Genomic DNA, 20,805 nt, shown 5'->3' with positions numbered 1-20,805 from the left:
TTAGCTTGTAGTCTTAAGTGAGTTACCATGTTCAAATGCTGTAAGCAGACAATAGAGGGTAAGTGTCAGGTGTTGACCCTGGTTATTGGGCACATTAAAATCTCTCTGATCATTATTGACCACATGCCTACTTGGTGAATGGAAGACTTTAGAATTGACATAACCCATCCAATTAACTAAAGTGATGTAGGTTACCAAACTGTTGGAAGAAGTCAATAAGGGCATAAAATTATTACTGTCAGATGGGTTTATCCACACCCCTATGGAAATGGCTACGGCCCTTCCAAAAGCATGCATCAGTCACCTTTTCACTGCAAGTGGACATAAGACTTGGGTGGGGGGGGAAGAGAGCGGTAGATAAAGTTCCACAGGGGTTCGCCTACTTATCTGCCATAACTTGAAGAGCCTCAGAAAAATTGTTTACGCAGTTTTTCCAGGGTTTCTGTGGCTTTCATTGAAGTCACAGCAGTGAACCTGTAAAAATTCACCACCTTAATGTCTAAATTACATGATTGGAATGACCCTGCTGTAGGAAAATAAAGTTAAAGATACTTCTGACTTTCACAAGTATAGACAAAGGGGTTTTGTAGCAGAGAACCTAAATCATCTACCCTTGCATAAACTAAGAGTTGCTTGGTCACCATAATATGCATCCCACACAATCCTGAGTGACTTCTGGTGCTGCATGCATGCCACATTGTTAATATGTAGCTTGGCTATAATTAACTAATTCTACAATCAATTACTACATTAGCAGGAAATCATTGCCATTTTAACTTTTTTTAGAGGTAAAATGTTACCCTGCTTGTGACTTACACATTGTCAATTGACAATGTGTAAGTAGGCTGGTGTCCAAATTACTGAATGAAAAATACAGAAATTTTCCCCATATCTAATTTATTTTTCAAAACAAGATTTAATTGTACTTTGTCATGAATTGGAAGCTTTAAATAACTTTATAAAGAAAACATACTGCACCTTGAAAGATAAAAGTTTAATTGAACAAGGCAGGAAAAAGACTACACGTCAAAATCCTAAGTATGCATACTTAGTAAAGAAATTGCATTTATGTAGCAGCTTATCTCAGGTTGTCTCAAAGCACATACCCACTTAAACAGCACATTTTGTCAATTAAGATAATATTGCCTAGATTGTTCAAACATAACACCACTATTAACCTATTTAAAATTAAAGGATTAATGTTAGGCTTGGAGTACCTAAGCCAGTACATCTAAACTTTCAATTGTTTTGACACTAATTTTAACCATTACTTGAAGAAAACTCTCAGCCAAAATGCATTTAACGCCATTTTATTGCACATCTTGAGGATCAGTTTCCAGAGGTGTTCTCCTGATCGTCCGCTGTAACTTCGACAGAAGAGCTGTAGAAATGTCCCAAAAAATAGCATAAGCACTGTTTATGCTATTTTTCCAAAGTTTCTTCAGCTGAAGTTATGGCAGACGATCAGGAAAACCCCTGCAGAAATTCCACCCTTCCCTGTCCCCTTGAACTTTTATGTAGAGCAGACTGAAGCAGCAGATTATTAACCATTCCTACACTAGCACTGTTTGTGCAGTTTGGCACCAATTGGAGAAGCTTTAAGAATTAAAGTTAAATAAAAACTCAGGAGGCTTAAGTACTCTCCTCAGTTCTGATGGTAGAACAAAGTCACCAATTTGGTCAGCCATCTGTCATTACAAATATTGCTAGTTGGAGGCTAGTAAACATACTTAAAAATCCCTGTTCAACTTCACGTAGGAAGTTTTGGCTTCTTCCATTTAACAGCAAACTGAGCAGACAGTATAATTGCAGCTCTCCATTCACATCACTTATAATCAGGGTACAGCTTGGTGAGTTGTGACTGAAGAATAACAGCAATTCTACTTTGTGAAAAGAGAGAGCTACTAAATTTAAACCATTAATCATAGTAACTTCATAGTGAACTCACTGCAGTTTCAGTAAATCTAGCAGCATAGGATGGATTTTCGTCTTTACCGCCTGGGCTGTAATCTCTGGGCATGGATTGACCGACCGTTATAGAATGTGTCTGATTTTCATTCTATTCAAATCAGTGGAATGAAAATTGTGTGGGTGAGTGGCTCCAATAGGTGAAAATCACACTTATATTACTAGACAAAACAATGTATTTGGACCCTTCTGGAATAGAAACCCCTGTTTTTCTCCTCTCTTCAAAAACAAGGGTCCAAGTGCACTTTTACATTATTTTGGGTCCAGTACACCATCTGCAACCAACACAATGTCTTGACTCAGGTTGGAAGACTGGCAACAGGAATGAGATTGCTGTGTTAGGACAAGTGAGCTACACATTGTTCTAATTTTGGACACACTCAACAGTGCATCATACATAAAATGCTGATGAATCTGCACTTTACTTAAATATTCACCTGGAGAGGATAGTATTAATGAGTTTGAGAAATTACACTCATTTAGAGATGAATTTTGGAAGTTGTTCTTAGGAATAGATTGCCCAAAAAAACAGCAATTTTTAATTGAAATCTAGTTTTTGTTTCCTTTAAACAGTCTAGTAGGCTAGCATATTTATAACCTGTTTTGCACTTCAGGGGCAGGATACAGGATTGCAATCTATGTTGCTTGTCATGGACACTTTTGCAGTAGTGAGAAGGAAAGGTTGGTGGGTTAGTCACTTCAATAGCCAACTGCAAAGTGCTTGGGAGGAGGTAGTTCTTTATCAAAAACCCCATTGACAGAAGAAAATGGGATGCAAAAAATCATTGTAACAAGTTTAACACTGAAGCAATTCAAGGGAAAATCTTTGCAAAACAATCAATGATGCTTCCAAAAACCTAAAGGTTATCTACTAATTTGGGTTTAATGAATCTTAGTAATACATAAATAAGTTCTAATCATGGGTGAACTTTTAGCTTGACTATAACAGTAAGGCTAGTAAAAGAAACATGCAAGACTGATCTGTGCTGTATTATAGCTTTAAACAGTTTAGTGCAATGTCAAAATACTGAATGTAATAATTCACTCAAAAGCTGTGTGAACTCAGTATATGATACTGTCCACTTTTTAAAAAAATACAAACATTAAGGTAATTCCAACTTGGAGCCCACTTTTATAGTCCTGGAAGAATGTTAGACCTGTAATTTACATGTTGTGGTATTCATCTGAAAGTTACATGGATCTACATACAAGCAACAAAGTGGAACAGAAATAATTATGGAGGTAATGTGTATTGTAAGGGTGGTGACACTTCGAGCATATTAGAATTATAAGAGTTTAAAAAATAAGGCAAATGTGCTGCATAACAGTGGATGTTTGCTGCAGATAAATCTGTGCTCACAATTTTTTTTTATTTTCCTGCAGTACATTCAAAGTTGACATAGTCATTGTTTGGGTTCAGAGTTTGATTGAGGCAGAGGAATATTTGTGCCTGGTATAATGTGTTCTCCTTTCCCATCAATAAAAGGGTCCCACTGGTCAAAATCTTTCTCAAGACCTGGAAAGTAAAATTTGGTATTCAGATTAATCCTGAAACAATTGCAAATCAAGAATCAACCAAAATTACTTCAAGTAGCTCTGAAGCTTTCTTCCCATCTCAGTGGAGCAATGTTGGTCCTGCACCTATAACTACAGGTTCACTTCTGGAATGCTTTTTGCCATTTAGAGTGGGGAAACTGCCCTTTCCAAAAGGTGTTTCTCCTCTTAAGTTCTGAGATATAATATATTTATTACAATGTGTATAAAGTGTCATTGAACTTTATGGCACTGATTTAAAAGGTGTATTGTCATTAAGCTTTTCACATCTTTTAGCAAAACTATTGCTGATGTAAATACCAGTGTGTTTAATAATACTTTTTAAGGGTTTTAAAAGTGCAATTTCATACAAGATCGATCCATGATGACTACACTTGTGAAACTCCAATGCACTGCAAAAATCAGAAAACCCACATTTCCCTAGTGTTCTTGGATTGCATCAATCTGACCATTATAATTATGTTGCCTCCCCACTATCTCTCAATGATGGCCCAGCATTTCTGGTACCTGGAATTAGAAAATTGTTAACCATGATTCATATCAGTGGTTATATATTCCAATAATAAATGTATTTTATTTACTTACCCAAGTGTCTTTGCATGAATGCTAAAGAAGCTTTGTTGCTAATATCAATAGCTATCTGGGGATTTATCGTTCCTTTCAATCCAAATATCTTTCCAAGGAAAGAGCCAGTCAAAAATGTGAAATCAGGGAAGCTCTGATGTACCGTTCCCCTACAAAGAACCAAGTAAAAGAAAAAACCTTAAGGCAGTTCTATATTCAATTATTCTTTCTGGGGTCTGTATACAAACTAAGGTACCTTTGAGAAAATAGCTAAGTCTGCAAATGATTTTATTATGATTACCAGATTTATTATGGAGTTCAAAATATACAAATGCAAACAAGTTTAGCTAATGTTTATCAATGGCTGCCTTACACATTCAACTAATACCATCTCAAATCACATGTGCAACCATATTTGATTTTTAAATACTTAAACATTGGACAGTAGTGTACTGTGATGTAATGCTAAAATTGTGTCCACCTGCTGCGCAGCTTTCTAGCGTGAAACCCGGAAGCACAGATAAGTGCCTCCAATTAGCCTGCGATTGCGTGCGGAGCACACTGATTTCACCAGGCGCATTCCCCAAGCGCCCAGTTGACCCCCCCCCCCCCCCCCCCGCTGCGAACCCGCCGCCCTCCTAATATCGGCCCCATTCTTTGGGTTATTAAATATTAAAAATAAAACCATCTATCATAAGTTTGTGCAGAAAACAAATAAACCTGCCCTCCAGGTCGTTATACCATAGTCAGATTTTGTCATGGGCAAATTCTGCTCACAGGATAACACGCAAAATTGAGATGGAGGTAAATAAGGAGATGAGGGCTGAAAGGTTTGAGACAGTAAAACAATTGTTCTAATGTGCTTTACCAAGATTTTCAGTAGTTTTAATATGTATTCTTATACTATGAGGAATATTTACAATATATATGATGGATTTACCACTTGACCATTATTCATTACATGTAGCTATTGTGGGAAAAAACAATCAAAATTAATCCTAAAATGATCTACAGTAATTTTAAAATTTGTTCTTGGGGTGTGGGTGATGCTGGCAAGGCCAGTTATTGCCTATCTTTTTTTTATTCGTTCACGGGATGTGGGCGTTGCTGGCGAGGCCAACATTTATTGCCCTTGAGAAGATGGTGGTGAGCTGCCTTCTTGAACCGCTGCAGTGTGGTGAAGGTTCTCCCACAGTGCTGTTAGGAAGAGAGTTCCAGGATTTTGACCCAGCGACTATGAAGGAACGGCGATATATTTCCAAGTCGGGATGGTGTGTGATTTGGAGGGTAACGTGCAGGTGTTGTTCCCATGTACCTGCTGCTCTTGTCCTTCTAGGTGGAAGAAGTCGCGGGTTTGGGAGGTGCTGTCGAAGAAGCCTTGGCGAGTTGCTGCAGTGCATCCTGTGGATGGTACACACTGCAGCCACAGTGCACCGGTGGTGAAGGGAGTGAATGTTTAGGGTGGTGGATGGGGAGCCAATCAAGTGGGCTGCTTTGTCCTGGATAGTGTCGAGCTTCGAGTGTTGTTGGAGCTGCACTCATCCAAGCAAGTGGAGAGTAGTCCATCACACTCCTGACTTGTGCCTTGTAGATGGTGGAAAGGCTTTGGGGAGTCAGGAGGTGAGTCACTTACTGCAGACTACCCAACCTCTGACCTACTCTTGTAGCCACAGTATTTATATGGCTGCTCCAGTTAAGTTTCTGGTCAGTTGGTGACCCCCAGGATGTTGATTGTGCCATAAGGTGGTGGTGGTGGTGGGCCTTGTCCTTGAACCATTGTAGTCCTTATGGTGATGGAGTAATCCAAGATGTTAAACTCAAAATTTATTTAGAATTAAAATAAACTTAAAATGTATAAAATTAACAAACTTCAAGCAACATAGTTATGGGCAGGTGAATTGGACTTTTAGCCAAAGAAGTCAATGCTATGTTAATAAAGACTTTTTTTTAAAAAAAGAGCTAGGTGAACACCTAATTCAGAACAGGACTGACTAGTGTTAGGATTAGTAGACAGAATCAATTCTTGAGCAACTCAGACCATGGGAGATGTCACACCAAAGAATAGAAGAGGTCAAAGATGTCAGATTGATAAATAATCTGGAGTTCTGCTTGATTTAATGTTCAGGGGTGAAGGCCACATGATGATTCACTGCAAGACCTTTCTTCAGGACATTAAATGGATTGATTCCACGATGAAGCACATTTTACGTGGTCTATGGAGCAAATGGGCCTGAACTGCCCAATGATCCTTTCTCATTTCACATTTTATGTTTAACTAAAGCTATAGTTGTTTGACACTTCAGTGGTAGAACTGTTACATTAAAGCCACAGACATTTCACTCTAAGTTTGTTGAGTACATATTTGAATAAATAAAAATTATAAGGTAGAAATGTTTGCTTGTATTTTTATAAATAATATCAGCGATAGCATTGCCTGGATTCATCATATTCTATATGGGCCTCCAGGAAAAAAAAAGTAATACAAGTGTATAGAAACTTTATTGAACAAATGACTTGAGATATATTTGGTGAGGCAAAAACACAGGCTGAAAATTAATATGTGCTACCGTGCCCACAGCATCCAGCTGTTCAGATACCTAGAATGCTAGAGTCACTTGTCCATTGCTGTTTGCCTTGGAGTCTCTCCTCATAATTGAAGAACTGGTAATCGCTAGTGGCTAATTCATTCATTTTATATTTTTCTTTAATGTGTGTCTGTTACTGAGTAGTTTCTTATTGCACTGTCAGAACATTCTGTGCTTAACTAAAGTGAATCGGATTGTCATTAACACTTTTTTTCTTCTAAGAATTACAACAGTTTCCCTCTTCCTCAGAAGAAAATGTCCAAAATAAAACAATTCCACAGAAATTAGGATAGGATCTTCTAGCTTAAAATCTTATCCCGACTGTCAGAATAAGACCATATTTTAAGTTGCATGATCCTGTTAGACACCAAGTCCTGATTACCCATCACCCCTGTCCTCACTGATCTAAACTGGCTCAATGCCTCAAATTTAAAATTCTTATTCTTGTATTTAAATTCCTCAAAGGGCCTCACTCTCCCTATCTCTGTAACCCCCTACAATCTCCGTCCCTTTCTCCAGCTTCTTGTGCTCTTCGTTTGCCCCATCATTGGCGACCGTGCCTTCAGCCACTTTAGCCCCTTGCTCTCAAATTCACCCCCCACCCCCAAACGCCTCGGCTTCTCTTTTAAGACTCTTCTTAAAACCCACCTCTTTTGACCAAGGTTTTGGTCACCCCTCTAAACTCTCCTTCTTTGGCTCGGTGTCCATTTGTTCCTTACACAATAAAGCATTGCGAGACATTTTTCTATGGTAAAGGTGCTATATATATATGTACAAGTTATTGTATAATTTCCTATATCTGCTCCATTATTGAGTAAGACAAGTGTATCTGTGTGAGTGAGATGCAAGATCTTAACTATTAGTTTCATTGTGATATTGATCCAACCAGCTTCACAGTTAGAAGATCTTAATTTAAGGTTATTCAGAGTACCGGAGATGCACCATTACTCAATACATTTTCCACAGGTGCTTTTTAAATCTTCTGAATTAGAGTTCTGTTGTAAGTTCTTTCCTTAAAGAAAGAATTTGCATTTCTATAGTGCCTTTCAGCAGGACATCCCAAAGCGCTTCACAGCCAATTAATTGCTTTTGAAGTGTATTCACTATTGTTTTACAGGAAAATGTGTTAGCCAATTTACACACAGCAATGAGGTAAATGACCAGTTAGACAAGTTAACCTGATTTTAGAGGTGTTGGTTGAGGGTTAAATTTTGGTCAGGGCACTGGGAAAACTCCCCTGCTCTTCGAATAGCGCCGTGGGAACTTTTATGCCCATCTGTGTAGTTGGTTTAACATTTCATCGAAAAAGACAGCACACCTCTGGCAATGCAGCACTCCTTCAGTACTGCACTGAAGAGTCAGCTCTGATTATGTGTTCAAGTTCCTGGAGTGGGGCCTGAATCCATGACCTTCTGGCTCAGAAATAAGAGTGATACCACTGAGCCAGGCTGACACTTTTACTGTCACATCAGAATCGGTGGTTTGCGGTGGGGTGGGGGAATAAACATGGCTATGGAAACCAGGGAACTGGGAATTCTTTTTATCTGTTTGGGATTAACTTCATTTCTCTTGGCTCAATGTGATAATCAGAATGATCATTTGCATAACAAAGGTGCAGACAGCAGAAAAAGGCCCATTTACTTTGAGGTTTTAAAATTTTCACAATAATGAAGGGGGGTTAAATTAGAATGTCAGGGAGGAAATATCTGTATTAGCAAACTGCACCACAATTTAACCAAACCCACTCCCACCAATATTTTTACCAACATCTTCACAGATTTCTACTTGTTATAGATAGCAAAACTCGCTTATGAAAGCCAGAAAGGACATTTAGTGTTCAAAAAGTTAGAGAATTTTGCACTATTACTTTTACCAATCTAAACATTCTAAAAACAATTAAACATTGTTCTTGATTTAGCAGATGACAAACTACTGGATAGCATGATTCAAATTTGCTGGGTTTACCTTTACTTACACGTTCTACTCACATGATTGTAATAGTCTTTCTCTGTGTTATGTTTGAATCAAGTTTTTTCATTTTCAGGATATTTGTAACCCACTGGAATTTTTCTGAGTTGATGAACAGTATTGGCTTCTGTACCTTTGCATATATTTCATCCTCCAGTGGAAACATCCATGCATCCAATGCCACTCCACATCTATGAAGTGTAGGAATAAAATGTAGTGCAACTTAGTTAATGAACACTGCAACTAATGTCATGCACATATTCAGGCCCTTTCCTAGCATAATGCAAATGAATAGATCTCGGTTTGGCATTGGGTTTGGCAGCTATGAAGTTGCCTTTACAGATTAATTAAAAGCATTTTAATCTTTAAAAAATCAGGGATGTGTGGGAAAAGGCTAAAGCTCATCCTCTAATACAGTTATTACAACATCTAATTGTATTTTGAATGTTTTCACCTCTTATCTAGCTTGGTAGATTATTTCAGACATTTATCACCCTTTAAATAAAGACTTTTTCCCCCCCCCAATACCTGTGTAAAATTTATTTTTCATTAACTTCTATTTATGACCTTTGGTCCGCCTTCCTTTCTTTATAGTACTAATCTGGATTTAACCTGACCATTTTTCTGAACTGTAAAGTTTTTCTCTAATGTTTCCTCACAGCTTCTTGTCTTTACCGTGGAATCAGTCGTCACCCTTTTTGCTACCCTTTCTAATGCAAGTATAGCCGAGAAATGGCTGTCGGTGTAAAGTTTTATGCCAGTGACAATTGGGGCTGCTGTAGAGCACTCCATCACTGCCCGTTTTCCAACAATGATGAAATTGTTTAATTAAATTTGCAGTGTGAGCTAATCAATTCAATTTGTGCATTAGGGTGATTAAGACAGCACATTGGAGACCTAAGAGGCAAGTGCTCCATATTACAGCAGTAACACATTACTCTTTTTATCCATTCAACTTGCCCAAATGGAACAGATATTACCAGGGAGCTTGCAGTGAGAAAGTGGGAGTCTTCATTTAAAGGTAAGCCACTGCTAACTTTCCCCCCCTCCCCCCCACATTTCAGGTTTTTGTGCACTATGTGGATTGCATTCAGTGCTGTACTGATACTGCATTTGGCAGAGAAGGACCAGCAAAAGCAGAAAGAGGGCTGCCCACAAGGTCTGATAACAACATGTGGTATATCGTCAAGTATCAACTCTCCGTTACACAGCGGGTTTCCTGTACACTGCCTGATTATGATAGTGAAGAGGCTGAAGTATAGCAAGGAGGCATTGACAGCTGTACCACCTCCTTCAGAAAGACTTTCACCCAACATGTAACATCTAAATGGCACTGCCAGTGGCTGGCAAAGTCAACGTGATCCTCAATTTTTAACCTGTCAGGGACCTTTCAGGTTAATACTAAGGACGGATGTAGCATTACTTAATTTGTCAAGAATGGCAGCAATGCATTATTTAGTAGGGCCAATAATATCAACACTTTCTCCATTGATCAACGGCACCAAGTTGAAAGAACACAATACTACAGAACTGCTGGATTTCGCAGAGTCCAGAGGCTCACTCACTCTGGCCAAGTTGCATTCGGGCTGCTGTGTACAATACTGTGACCTGAAAGGAATTCTTAAAAAATTTAAATGTGGACATAGTGTTCGACAACCAGCATAGAAATATGCAAGTCAACATTTGCTTCCTCAGAAGCTCTCTCAATGCCTTCCCTTTAAGGCAGTCATCCTTAGTTGAAGGGAAATGAAGAGTGGAAGGACAGCAGCAGGGACAACCAAGGGTATTCTATGTAACCATGGCTCCTCCCACATATGCACTAACCACAGCAGTGCAGATGCAACAAAGCTTATGCTACAAATCAGATCATCAATCATAGCATTGGTATCTTGAATTAGCACTTCACATGTCTGGACTGATCGGAGGCAGCCTTACAGAACATTCTCCCCACTCCAGGGTTTACAGAATAATCACTATCTGCTGCATGACTTAACCCTTGAAAGAGGCTTGGCCTGCAGGTCAAGGTTAATGACCATAGAATCATAGAAAAGTTACAGTACGGAAGGAGGCCATTCGGCCCATCGAGTCCGCGTCGGTTCTATGCAAGAGCAATCCAGCTAGTCACACTCCCCCACCCTATCCCTGTAGCCCTGCAATTTTTTTACTTTCAAGTACTTACCCAGTTCCCTTTTGAAGGCCATGATTGAATCTGCCTCCACCACCCCCTCAGGCAGTGCATTCCAGAACCTAACCACTTGCTGTGTAAAAAAGTTTTTCCTCATGTCACCTTTGCTTCTTTTGCCAATCACCGTAAATCTATGCCCTCTGGTTCTTGACCCACCAATGGGAACAGTTTCTCTCTCTCTACTCTGTCTAGGCCCTTCATGATTTTGAACACCTCTTATCAAATTTCCTCTCAACCGTCTCTGTTCCCAGGAGAACAACCTCAGCTTCTCCAGTCAATCCACGTAACTAAAGTCCCTCATCCCTGGAATCATTCTAGTAAATCTCTTCTGCACCCTTTCTAAGGCCTTCACATCTTTCCTAAAGTGCAGTGCCCTTTGGACCAGAATGGCAAAGGCATGATAAAGTAAAAGGGTTCAACAGCAGTACCAGGGCCACAACATTTCTTAGAGGCAAACCACATATGTCAATTAACCTTGACCAGACCATCTTGTCCTACTCATTTATGCTCAATTCTTCAAACATCTATCGCCATGTTATGTTGAGCTCCTGCTATATTGTAACCAATGATAAATACTCAACACAATCTTGAAATCAAGTGCAGGACATTAATTTGCTTTATTATGTAGTGTGAATGAAAGAAGCCTGAGTGGGCACGGTGCTACTTCTTTGTGCTTTGTTCAGAGGTGTGACAGCTAACCTCTCTCTCACCCTTAAGTGATTCCCATTAAGTGATTCCCACATGGGAATCACTTAAGTGTGTTGGCTGGTGGCAGGGTTTTACTGATAGTCTTTTGGGATTCTGGTGGCCCTAGGTCTCTTTAGGCTGTGCCATGTGAGGGTCCTACAAGTCAGTCATATTTGAGACTATGATGGCTGTCTGATAATTTCCGTTTCTTTCCATTTCTTCCCGTGCTTTGTACACCAGGCACTTCTGTTTGAGGGGGGGGGGCATAATTTCAATGAGTTGTGAGCTTCCTCTCCCAGCCTCCTTGAAATAGGACTTGCAGCTCTAGGCCTGTAAAACTGGCTTTCTACACTCCATAACATCCAATTCTACGGCAATTTTGCACTCCCAGAGTTATTTGAAGTGCCTAACTTCCTCCTAATTGCAGTTCACAACTAACAAAGGATTAGTGTTTCTCCTTTTTTGTTGACTGGCCTGGTGTTCAGGAGTTATAACCACATTTTAGCCCACAGACTGAAAATAGCCAAATTGTGCTTCAACCAGTAAAATAACTTAAGAAATAGGAGCAGGAGTAGGCCATTCAGCCCCTCGAGTCTGCTTTGCCATTTGAAAAGATCATGGCTGATCTGATTGGGACCTCAACCCTACTTTCCCATCTACCTACTATAACCCTTGACTCCCTTGTTAATCAGGAATTTATCTAACTCAGCCTTAAAAATATTCAATGACCCTGCCTTCACTGCTCTCTGGGGAAGGGAGTTCCACAAACTCATGACCCTCAGAGAAAAACTTTCTCCTCATCTCTGGAGACCTCTTATTTTTAAACTGTGGCCCCTAGTTCTAGTCTCTCCCACAAGGGGAAACACCCTCTCAGCATCTACCCCTTCTAGTCCCCTCAGGATCTTAAACATTTCAATAAAATCACCTCTCATTCTTCTAAACTCCAGTGTATACAGGCCCAACTTGTCCAACCTTTCCTCATAAGATAACCCCCTCATCCCAGAAATCAGTCGAGTGAACCTTCTCGGAACTGCCTCCAAAGCAGTTATGTCCTTTCTTAAATAAAGAGAACAAAACTGTACACAGTATTCTAGATGTGGTCTTACCAATGCCCTGTACAACTGTAGCAAAACGTCTTTACTTTTATATTCCATTCCCCTTGCAATAAATGACAGCATTCCATTTGCCTTCCTAATCACTTGCTGAACCTGCATTCTAACTTTTGTGATTCATGGACTAGGACACCCAGATCCTTCTGTACCTCAGAGTTCTGCAATCTCTCTCCATTTAAATAATATACTGCTTTTCTATTCCTCCTGCCAAAGTGGACAAGTTCACATTTTCCCACATTATACTCCATCTGCCAAATTTTTGCCCATTCACTTAATGTATCTATATCCCTTTGCAGACTCCTTATGTCCTCTTCACAACTTACTTTCCTACCTACCTTTGTGTCATCAGCAAATTTAGCAACCATACATTCAGTCTCTTCATCCAAGTCATTGATATAGATTGTAAATAGTTGAGGCCCAAGCACTGATCCCTGTGGCACTCCACTCGTTACATCTTGCCAACCTGAAAATGACCCATTTATGCCTACTCTCTGTTTCCTGTTAGCTAACCAATCCTTTATCCATGCTAATATGTTACCCGCTACATCATGAGCTCTTATTTTGTGTAGTAGCCTTTGATGTGGCACCTTGTCAAAAGCCTTCTGGAAATCCAAGTACACCACATCCACAGGATCCCCTTTATCCACGTTGCTTGTTACTTCCTCAAAGAACTCTAATAAATTAGTCAAACACGATTTCCCTTTCACAAAGCCATGTTGACTCTGCCTGATTGCATTGAGATTTTCTAAGTGTCTTGCTATAACCTCCTTAATAATAGATTCTAGCATTTTCCCTATGACAGATGTTAAGTTAACTGGCCCTTAGCTTCCTGCTTTCTGTCTTCCTCCTTTCTTGAATAGAGGAGTTACATTTGCTATTTTCCAATCTGATGGGACCCTTCCAGAATCTAGGGAATTTTGGAAAATTAACACCAATGCATCTACTATCTCTGTAGCCACTTCTTTTAAGACCCTAGGCTGAAGTCCGTCAGGACCTGGGGACTTGTCAGCTTTTAGTTTTGATATTTTTTTCAGAACCCTTTCTCCGGTGATTGTAAATGTTTTAAGTTCCTCCCTCCCGTTCACCTCTTGATTCACAATTATTTCTGACATGGTATTTGTATCCTCTACAGTGAAGCCGGACGCAAAATATCCGTTCAATTCATCCGTCATTTCCTTATTCTCCATTATTAATTCCCAAGACTTACTCTCTAGAGGACCAACGCTCACTTTACTTACTCTTTTTTCCTTTGTAAATCCCTGTAGAAACTCTTATTATCTGTTTTTTATATTTCTAGCCAGCTTTCTCTCGTACTCTAATTTCTCCCTCCTTATTATTCTTTTAGTCATTCTTTGCTGTTTTTAATATTCTGTCCAATCTTCTGACCTGCCACTAATCTTCGCGGAATTGTATGCTTTTTCTTTCAATTTGATACTGGCTCATGGCTGATCTTCGACCTCAACTCCACTTTCCTGCCTGATCCCCATATCCCTTGATTCCCCTAGAGTCCAAAAATCTATCTATCTCAGCCTTGAATATACTCAATGACTGAGCATCTACAGCCCTCTGGGGTAGAGAATTCCAAAGAATCACAACCCTCTGAGTGAAGAAATTCCTCCTCATCTCAGTCTGAAAAGGCCAACCCCTTATCCTGAGATCATGCCTCCTAGTTCTAGAGTCTCCAGCCAGGGGAAACAACCTCTCAGCATCTACCCTGTCAAGCCCCCTCAAAATCTTATATGTTTCAATGAGATCGCCACTCATTCTTCTAAACTCCAGAGAGTATAGGCCCATTCTACTCAATCTCTCGTCCTAGGACAACCCTCTCATCCCAGGAATCAATCTAGTGAACCTTCGTTGCACCGCCTCTAAGGCAAGTATATCCTTCCTTAGATAAGGAGACCAAAACTGTACACAGTACTCCAGGTGAGGTCTCACCAAAGCCCTGTACAACTGTAGTAAGACTTCCTTACTCATGTACTCCAACCCCCTTGCAATAAAGGCCAACATGCCATTTGTCTTCCTAATTGCTTGCTGTACCTGCATGGTAACTTTTTGCGTTTCTTGTACAAAGACACACATATCTCCCTGAATACCAACATTTAATAGCTTCTCACCATTTAAAAAATATTCAGTTTTTCCATTCTTCCTACCAAAGTGAATAAACTCGCATTTCCCCACATTATACTCCATCTGTCACCTTCTCACCCGTTCACTTAACCCGTCTATATCTCTTTGCAGTCTGTGTCCTCCTCACAGCTTACTTGCCCACCTAGCTTTTTATTGTCAGCAAACTTTTATACACTACAGTCGGTCCCTTCATCCAAGTCATTAATATAGATTGTAAATAGCTGAGACCCAAGCAGTGATCCTTGCGGCACCCCACCAGTTACAGCCTGCCAACCTGAAAATGACCCGTTTATCCCTATTCTCTGTTTTCTGTCCGTTAACCAATCCTCTATCCGTGCTAATATATTACCCCCAATTCCATGAGCCCTTATCTTGCGTAACAACCTTTTATGTGGCACCTTATCAAATGCCTTTTGAAAATCTAAATATACTACATCCATTGGTTCCCCTTTATCTACCCTGCTTAATTACTCCCAAAAACTTTTACTGTTAACTCCTGAATAGCGGATCAACGGCAATTTCTGGTTAGGATCTTTTAAAAAAAATTGTATGGTGACTAAAACTGAACCAAGTTTCTAATTGTGGTCCGATTAATGCATTGTAATTATTTTACCATAACTTCCCTACATTTGTATTTCACCGTTCTGGCTATAGATCCTAGTATAATATTAGCTTTTTAAAAACTGGTTCACCCCATTACCTGGACATTGAAAGTGGCATGTCTGTTATAACTCACAGGTACCTTTCTAAGTCACTCTTTATTTATTCAATTTAATTCATTGTATATTTATGTCAGACATTTGTTCAACTAATGTATGACAATTTACATTCAAGAGTGCATAATTTATGTCCTGCTTAACTGCATAACTGACTAAATCTTCCTGTAAATTTTTTGTTGCATCCCATTTCTACTGCTTTCCTTATTTTATGCTGTCAGGAATATGACCAAATTACAGTTTGCTTTGCTATCCAGTTAATTTACGTGGATGACAAACAAGACCCCAAGCACCGACTCTTGTGGAGATTCACTGAACATTCTGACATTACTCGTCTCTCAAGTAGTCTGTTTCCTACAATCGTTCTGCATAATTGCAGATCAAGATGAGCAGATGGTAATAGCATGAAGAGCCTACCGAAAAAAAGGAAGTAGACGGCTCAGGAACAGAAGAATTTGTTAAAACTGGTTAGAAGTGCAGAGAGGACCCTGGAGCTGAGTATAATTCAAAAAATTTAAGCACAATACTAAAAAGTTCTTCTAATATCTATTAGATATTAAAAATGTTGACTAGATGGCAACATTTTGTTTCAAAGTGCATTGAAAACTCCATTTTAAAAGTGCCAACATTTTAATACCGTACCAGGTATGACTTTAGGTGGTGTAAGTAGCTGTTTTTGATTATAAATGTCACAGTGACGTTAGCTTGAACAGGTGTGCTGTGTTTAGTAATTTTACTGAATTATCCTGAATTTCCAGACACTTCCCACCAGATGTCTCTAACAGCAGAGTAACCTTCCCTATACCAACGTAAGTAAGCTCAGCTGAACATTCTGGCTTCCCTCCCCTATTCATGCAAGCTTGTCTTCCTTGGCAACCCGATTCTGTTAGGTCCATTTCCAAATTCCATCCGTTGAAACTTTCCTCTGGTTTTTAAAATCCTATTTTTTTGGTGCCCTCAAGGTATTCCTGTAGCAGCACCTTTGAACCTGGTGCTACTGAACATGTTGCCATTCTGTTTACAAAATCCGTTCCTCCCTTTCCCTCTTCGCCCTTCCATCTCTCCTTCCTTTGCTCCCCACCTGGATGCAATTAACTCTCCGCTCTAACCCTGCTTGACCTAAATACTACACTTGGTCTCGACTCCCCACGTAAAGCGTCAGGGGAGATCGGCTACCATATTAAAAAGAGAGAGCAGTTAGGAAGTTAGAATGTTGAAAGATAAAAGTGACAGTGGAGTTCAAGATAAAACAGTTAAAATATTAAATGAATATATTTTTTGAAAGTATTCACTAACTTACCAAATACTTCTGCTATATTGACTTAAATCCTCTAGGGTATACTTCATATATTGGATAGTAAGTTGATGTTATCCTCTCTCGTAATTAACTACCCATGACAAGGCTAAGTTAAGGTCCACGGCTTAGGAAGGGAAGGGGACTCAAGAATGATGTCCTACAGGTGGAGAATGTTCCCAAATTAGTTCAGTTTAGAAAGAGGGAGGACCTCTCCAACCAAACAGAATGGCTCTGCCAAATTACAGCTTGCTAGTTGCAATTACATTCAAACAGTGATGTTTAGTAAAAACTTCTTGTTGAGGCCAATTTATAGATAACTTGGAATAATCCCTTTGAAGATAACTCATGTGTCTGCAGTTCCCATTAGTGTCACCGGAGTGATCTCTTCTCTGACAGATGGTTGCAAGAATGGATACATTATACCACCTACTTGACCATCCTTTGTTGTACATTGTGAAACAATTGGGAAGATTATGACGAAAGGTTATCGACCTGAAATGTTGACTATACCTCCTTCTCGCCACAGATGCTACCTGACCGGCTGAGTGTTTCCAGCGTGTTCTGCTTTTATTTCAGATATCCAGCATCTGCAGTATTTTGCTTTTTAGAAGTTTTTTTTAGTTTAATCTACATAGTGCTCGAGAGGACTGCATATATCAAAAGTAGAACCTTGATTTTTTTTCTTAAATGGTGAAATGATCATTTCCCTGTGCTCAAAAGGTATATCACAAAAGTGTTCTGAATAGTTATTCTTTGGCCACAAAAACTTAAAAGCTACTCAATTTAATTTTTTTTAAGCATTTGGGTGGTAGAAATATATTATGCAAGTACTATGATAGAATAAACATTGCCACTTGTGAGAAATGAGATTGGGAAAGATTGTAATTTTTTTTTAAAGCATTCATGTGGTATGAATCGAATATGTCTCACACATGAGTTCATGAGCTAGTTGGTCAATCTTGCTTACAGATATTTATATCAGACAGCTGACCATGACATATTCTCCACTTGCTAAACTTCAACCAGTTTTACAAGTCTATAATAGAATTAATATTGCTTGGTTTAGCATTTGGCAATAATGTTATTTTATTTGAACTAGACATATAATGAAATATAGCTTAAAAAAACCCACAAATTAAAGACTAAATTGTCTACTAACATGCAGACGACCATGTCACCATGGGTTACTTAAGATCTTTTCTACCAATAAAATTTGCTGTATATTGTCCCAGATTTATTAAGACTTACCCAAACCGAAGCTCTTTGCTGAGTGAATCAATAACTGTAGCTCCACCAAATGAGTGGCCCATAATAGCTACTTTACACAGATCTAGACAGTCCTACAAAAAAGTGGTTAAATTAAAAACTTTTAAAGCATAAGAAATTTTAGGTTTTACTGTTTTGAAATGTGCAGTAACATTTTTATGAAGAATCTATTTTGAATCTGGTTGCTTAAAAATCTACAGTCAGTACATTTCATTTAAAGTAACTCCCCAGCTGTTTATAGGTGAAACAAATACTTAAGAGACCTGGGGGTAAATTTTAACACCACGAACAGGTGGGTTGGAGGTGGGTAGGAAAAATCGTAAAAAAGTAAAACCAGAACTCCAACCCGCCCACTTCTCATAGAGTCATAGAGTTATACAGCACGGATAGAGGCCCTTCGGCCCATCGTGTCCGCGCCGGCCATCAAGCCTGGTTTTAATGGATGCGGATCGACGGGCGGGCGACCAACCCGCCCTCAGGAGGCGGGTCAGTCATTGAAAGCTTTTAAGGAGGCTCCATTTTAATAGGTTTTTTATTTTTAACTCTTGTGGGGTCGGGATTCTTGGGCCTTCTGCTTCACGCCACGCAAGAGGAGAGAAGGCCCGGCTCAGCAGGTAAGTGCTTTTATTGCACTGCTTTTAGGCCAGGAGGGGCAGGAGTGTTTTCTCCAGGCCCAACAAGCTTACCTGCCACGATCCACACACGCGATCGGCCAGCCCAACCCCCCCCCCCCCCCCCCCGCAATGATCTCCGACCCCCCCCATCCAAACGATCTCCGACCCCCCCACGACTGAGCCCCGGATGACCCCCCCCCCCCATGACCGCCGACCCCGATGACTTTCCCCAATGACCGACCCTTCCTCTCCCCCGCAACCCCCTGATCTAAGTCTTAACTGCTGGCATCTGCTCCCTGGCTGCTCTCCAATCCGACTGACAGCCAGCCTGTCAATCTGGCAGGGAAACCTACAGAAAAAAAAATGAAAGACGCCCTTACGTCAAAATCGTACGGACGTCTGGGAAACTAGTACTTCCAGGTTGGGTTTCCCGTGAGGAATTCCGCCCCCCCCGGCTAAAATCTACCCACCGATGTTTTTACACAACACCCAACTGAAAGCTGGTTTCCCAGCCAGCCCAAACTCATGGCCCATATTGTTTTCAATGCAGCTGATCCTTGGAATCATTCTCCATCAGTGACATCACAGAGTGGCGTAGCAGAGAGGGCTTCTAGGACCTGACGGTTTTTTATGCTGCTCAGAGAATTCAAATCAAACAAACTTCTGGTGTCTTTTTTACCCTAATACAAGGGAGTACTTTGAACACAAAATACCTTCCCTAGACTTTGCTTCCCCTTTAACAGTTATTGTTCAACTAATCTCTGGACATGTAGTAGATGAATATAGTCTAGTACTATAACAATGTATATACAGCAATCTTACAAAGTATGTGAGATTTCTGATACTGGTTTATTGCCACTATGAATTGCAAAATAAAGCACTGCTACTCCTGAGGCATATGAAGACTGACATCATTCAGTAGTCTATTGATGATCATTGAAAGTTTTTCATAGAAGATAACCAACTTTTAATGCTCATATAATGCTGGTTCTTGAATGCTTCTTCTGTTTACAAAAGTGGTTTGTGAATGCAAAAAAGACAGTGAGCTTCTGGATTATTAATCCAGACCAAAATGTGTCCATACCTTCATTTTGGTGAAATCAAAGTCTAGTGGCAATACGTTGTGAACAGGTTTTCCCATGTTTATATCAGTAAGCAGATTTAAGGCCCTGATACACTCTTCTGATCTCTGATGTACCTGAAAATCACAAGCAACAAACTAGTTAATGAGAACTTCAGCAATTTTTAAACGGTTTTCAGAAAATTAAACAATATTATCAAGTGATACACTTCCTAATATAGAAAAACCTGACTAGACATTGTGCAACGATTAACCTATTTATTCAACAGTATTATTCACTGAGTGTAATTAATGACTTAAGAGGAATTGATTAATTCAAATTATTAATGCGATTCAGGTTTTGACTGTGCAAGGATTAAGCTCTCCAGGGCCCTATTAAAATTTCCAATCTTTCAGTATAATGATCTGATTGATACTTCACTAATGTTAATTTTTGACACTCTATGCACAATGGCTAATAAAAATACAAAAAATCAATTAGAATAATAAAAAGCACCTTGTTCCATTATCAATCCTGCTCAGTGTCCTAAAATGATGCATTCTGAGAACATTCTGAACACTAGTGTAAGACTTTGGGGCCCCCAGAAAATAGCAACCCAAGGTTTCTGAACACACTTTGGAATGTTCAAAACAGAGTTTACAGCTATTAAAACTGAATTTGTGGGGAAAGTCACTGGATCAAATTTTCAGAGAACTATTTATGGCAATGGATCTACTGATAATTTTTCCCCTTCAGTTCCATTAATCCCAGTGGAAATCCCCCACCTCAGCTTTCTGGAGAAAGATGTGGAAAGCCAGGGAAGGGATACCAGATAGATCATACTGCACCAGATGTGTTCTGTGCCCATATATCTACAACTACAGCAGAAATGCAAATACCTTGCTTTGGCAGAAGATTGGTGTATGCAGAAACTCCAATTCTTAAGATAGGATTGGACAACAGGTCCAGTGTCACAAATAGGATAGGGGTGATTACCTGACTAACTATACTGCTGGATAGTTCTGCGGAAACACTCCAATCACAGTATGTCATGCTTTGGTAATCTTGAATGAAAGAGGGTATACCAGGGTGATCAAC

At 39.6% G+C, this 20,805-nt stretch overlaps 1 protein-coding gene across 1 annotated transcript in view; it reads right to left on the bottom strand.

Annotated features, from left to right (window-relative positions):
• Nucleotides 1–979: 979 nt before the first annotated feature.
• Nucleotides 980–20,805, bottom strand: part of pla2g7 (phospholipase A2, group VII (platelet-activating factor acetylhydrolase, plasma)) — an 85,008-nt gene continuing 65,182 nt past the window's right edge. The window contains exons 7-11 of the mRNA XM_067984309.1: nt 19,731–19,844; nt 18,015–18,106; nt 8,660–8,830; nt 4,108–4,256; nt 980–3,484 (exon numbers count right to left, since the gene is read on the bottom strand). Of these exons, the coding sequence (XP_067840410.1) occupies nt 3,372–3,484; nt 4,108–4,256; nt 8,660–8,830; nt 18,015–18,106; nt 19,731–19,844 (639 nt within the window). The 3' untranslated portion in view covers nt 980–3,371. The remainder of the gene's footprint in view (nt 3,485–4,107; nt 4,257–8,659; nt 8,831–18,014; nt 18,107–19,730; nt 19,845–20,805) is intronic.

Source organism: Heptranchias perlo, chromosome 5, assembly GCF_035084215.1.
Source record: "Heptranchias perlo isolate sHepPer1 chromosome 5, sHepPer1.hap1, whole genome shotgun sequence".
Taxonomy (NCBI): domain Eukaryota; kingdom Metazoa; phylum Chordata; class Chondrichthyes; order Hexanchiformes; family Hexanchidae; genus Heptranchias; species Heptranchias perlo.
The sequence above is the reverse complement of the archived record's forward strand: the minus strand, read 5'-3'. Positions and strand labels throughout refer to the sequence as shown.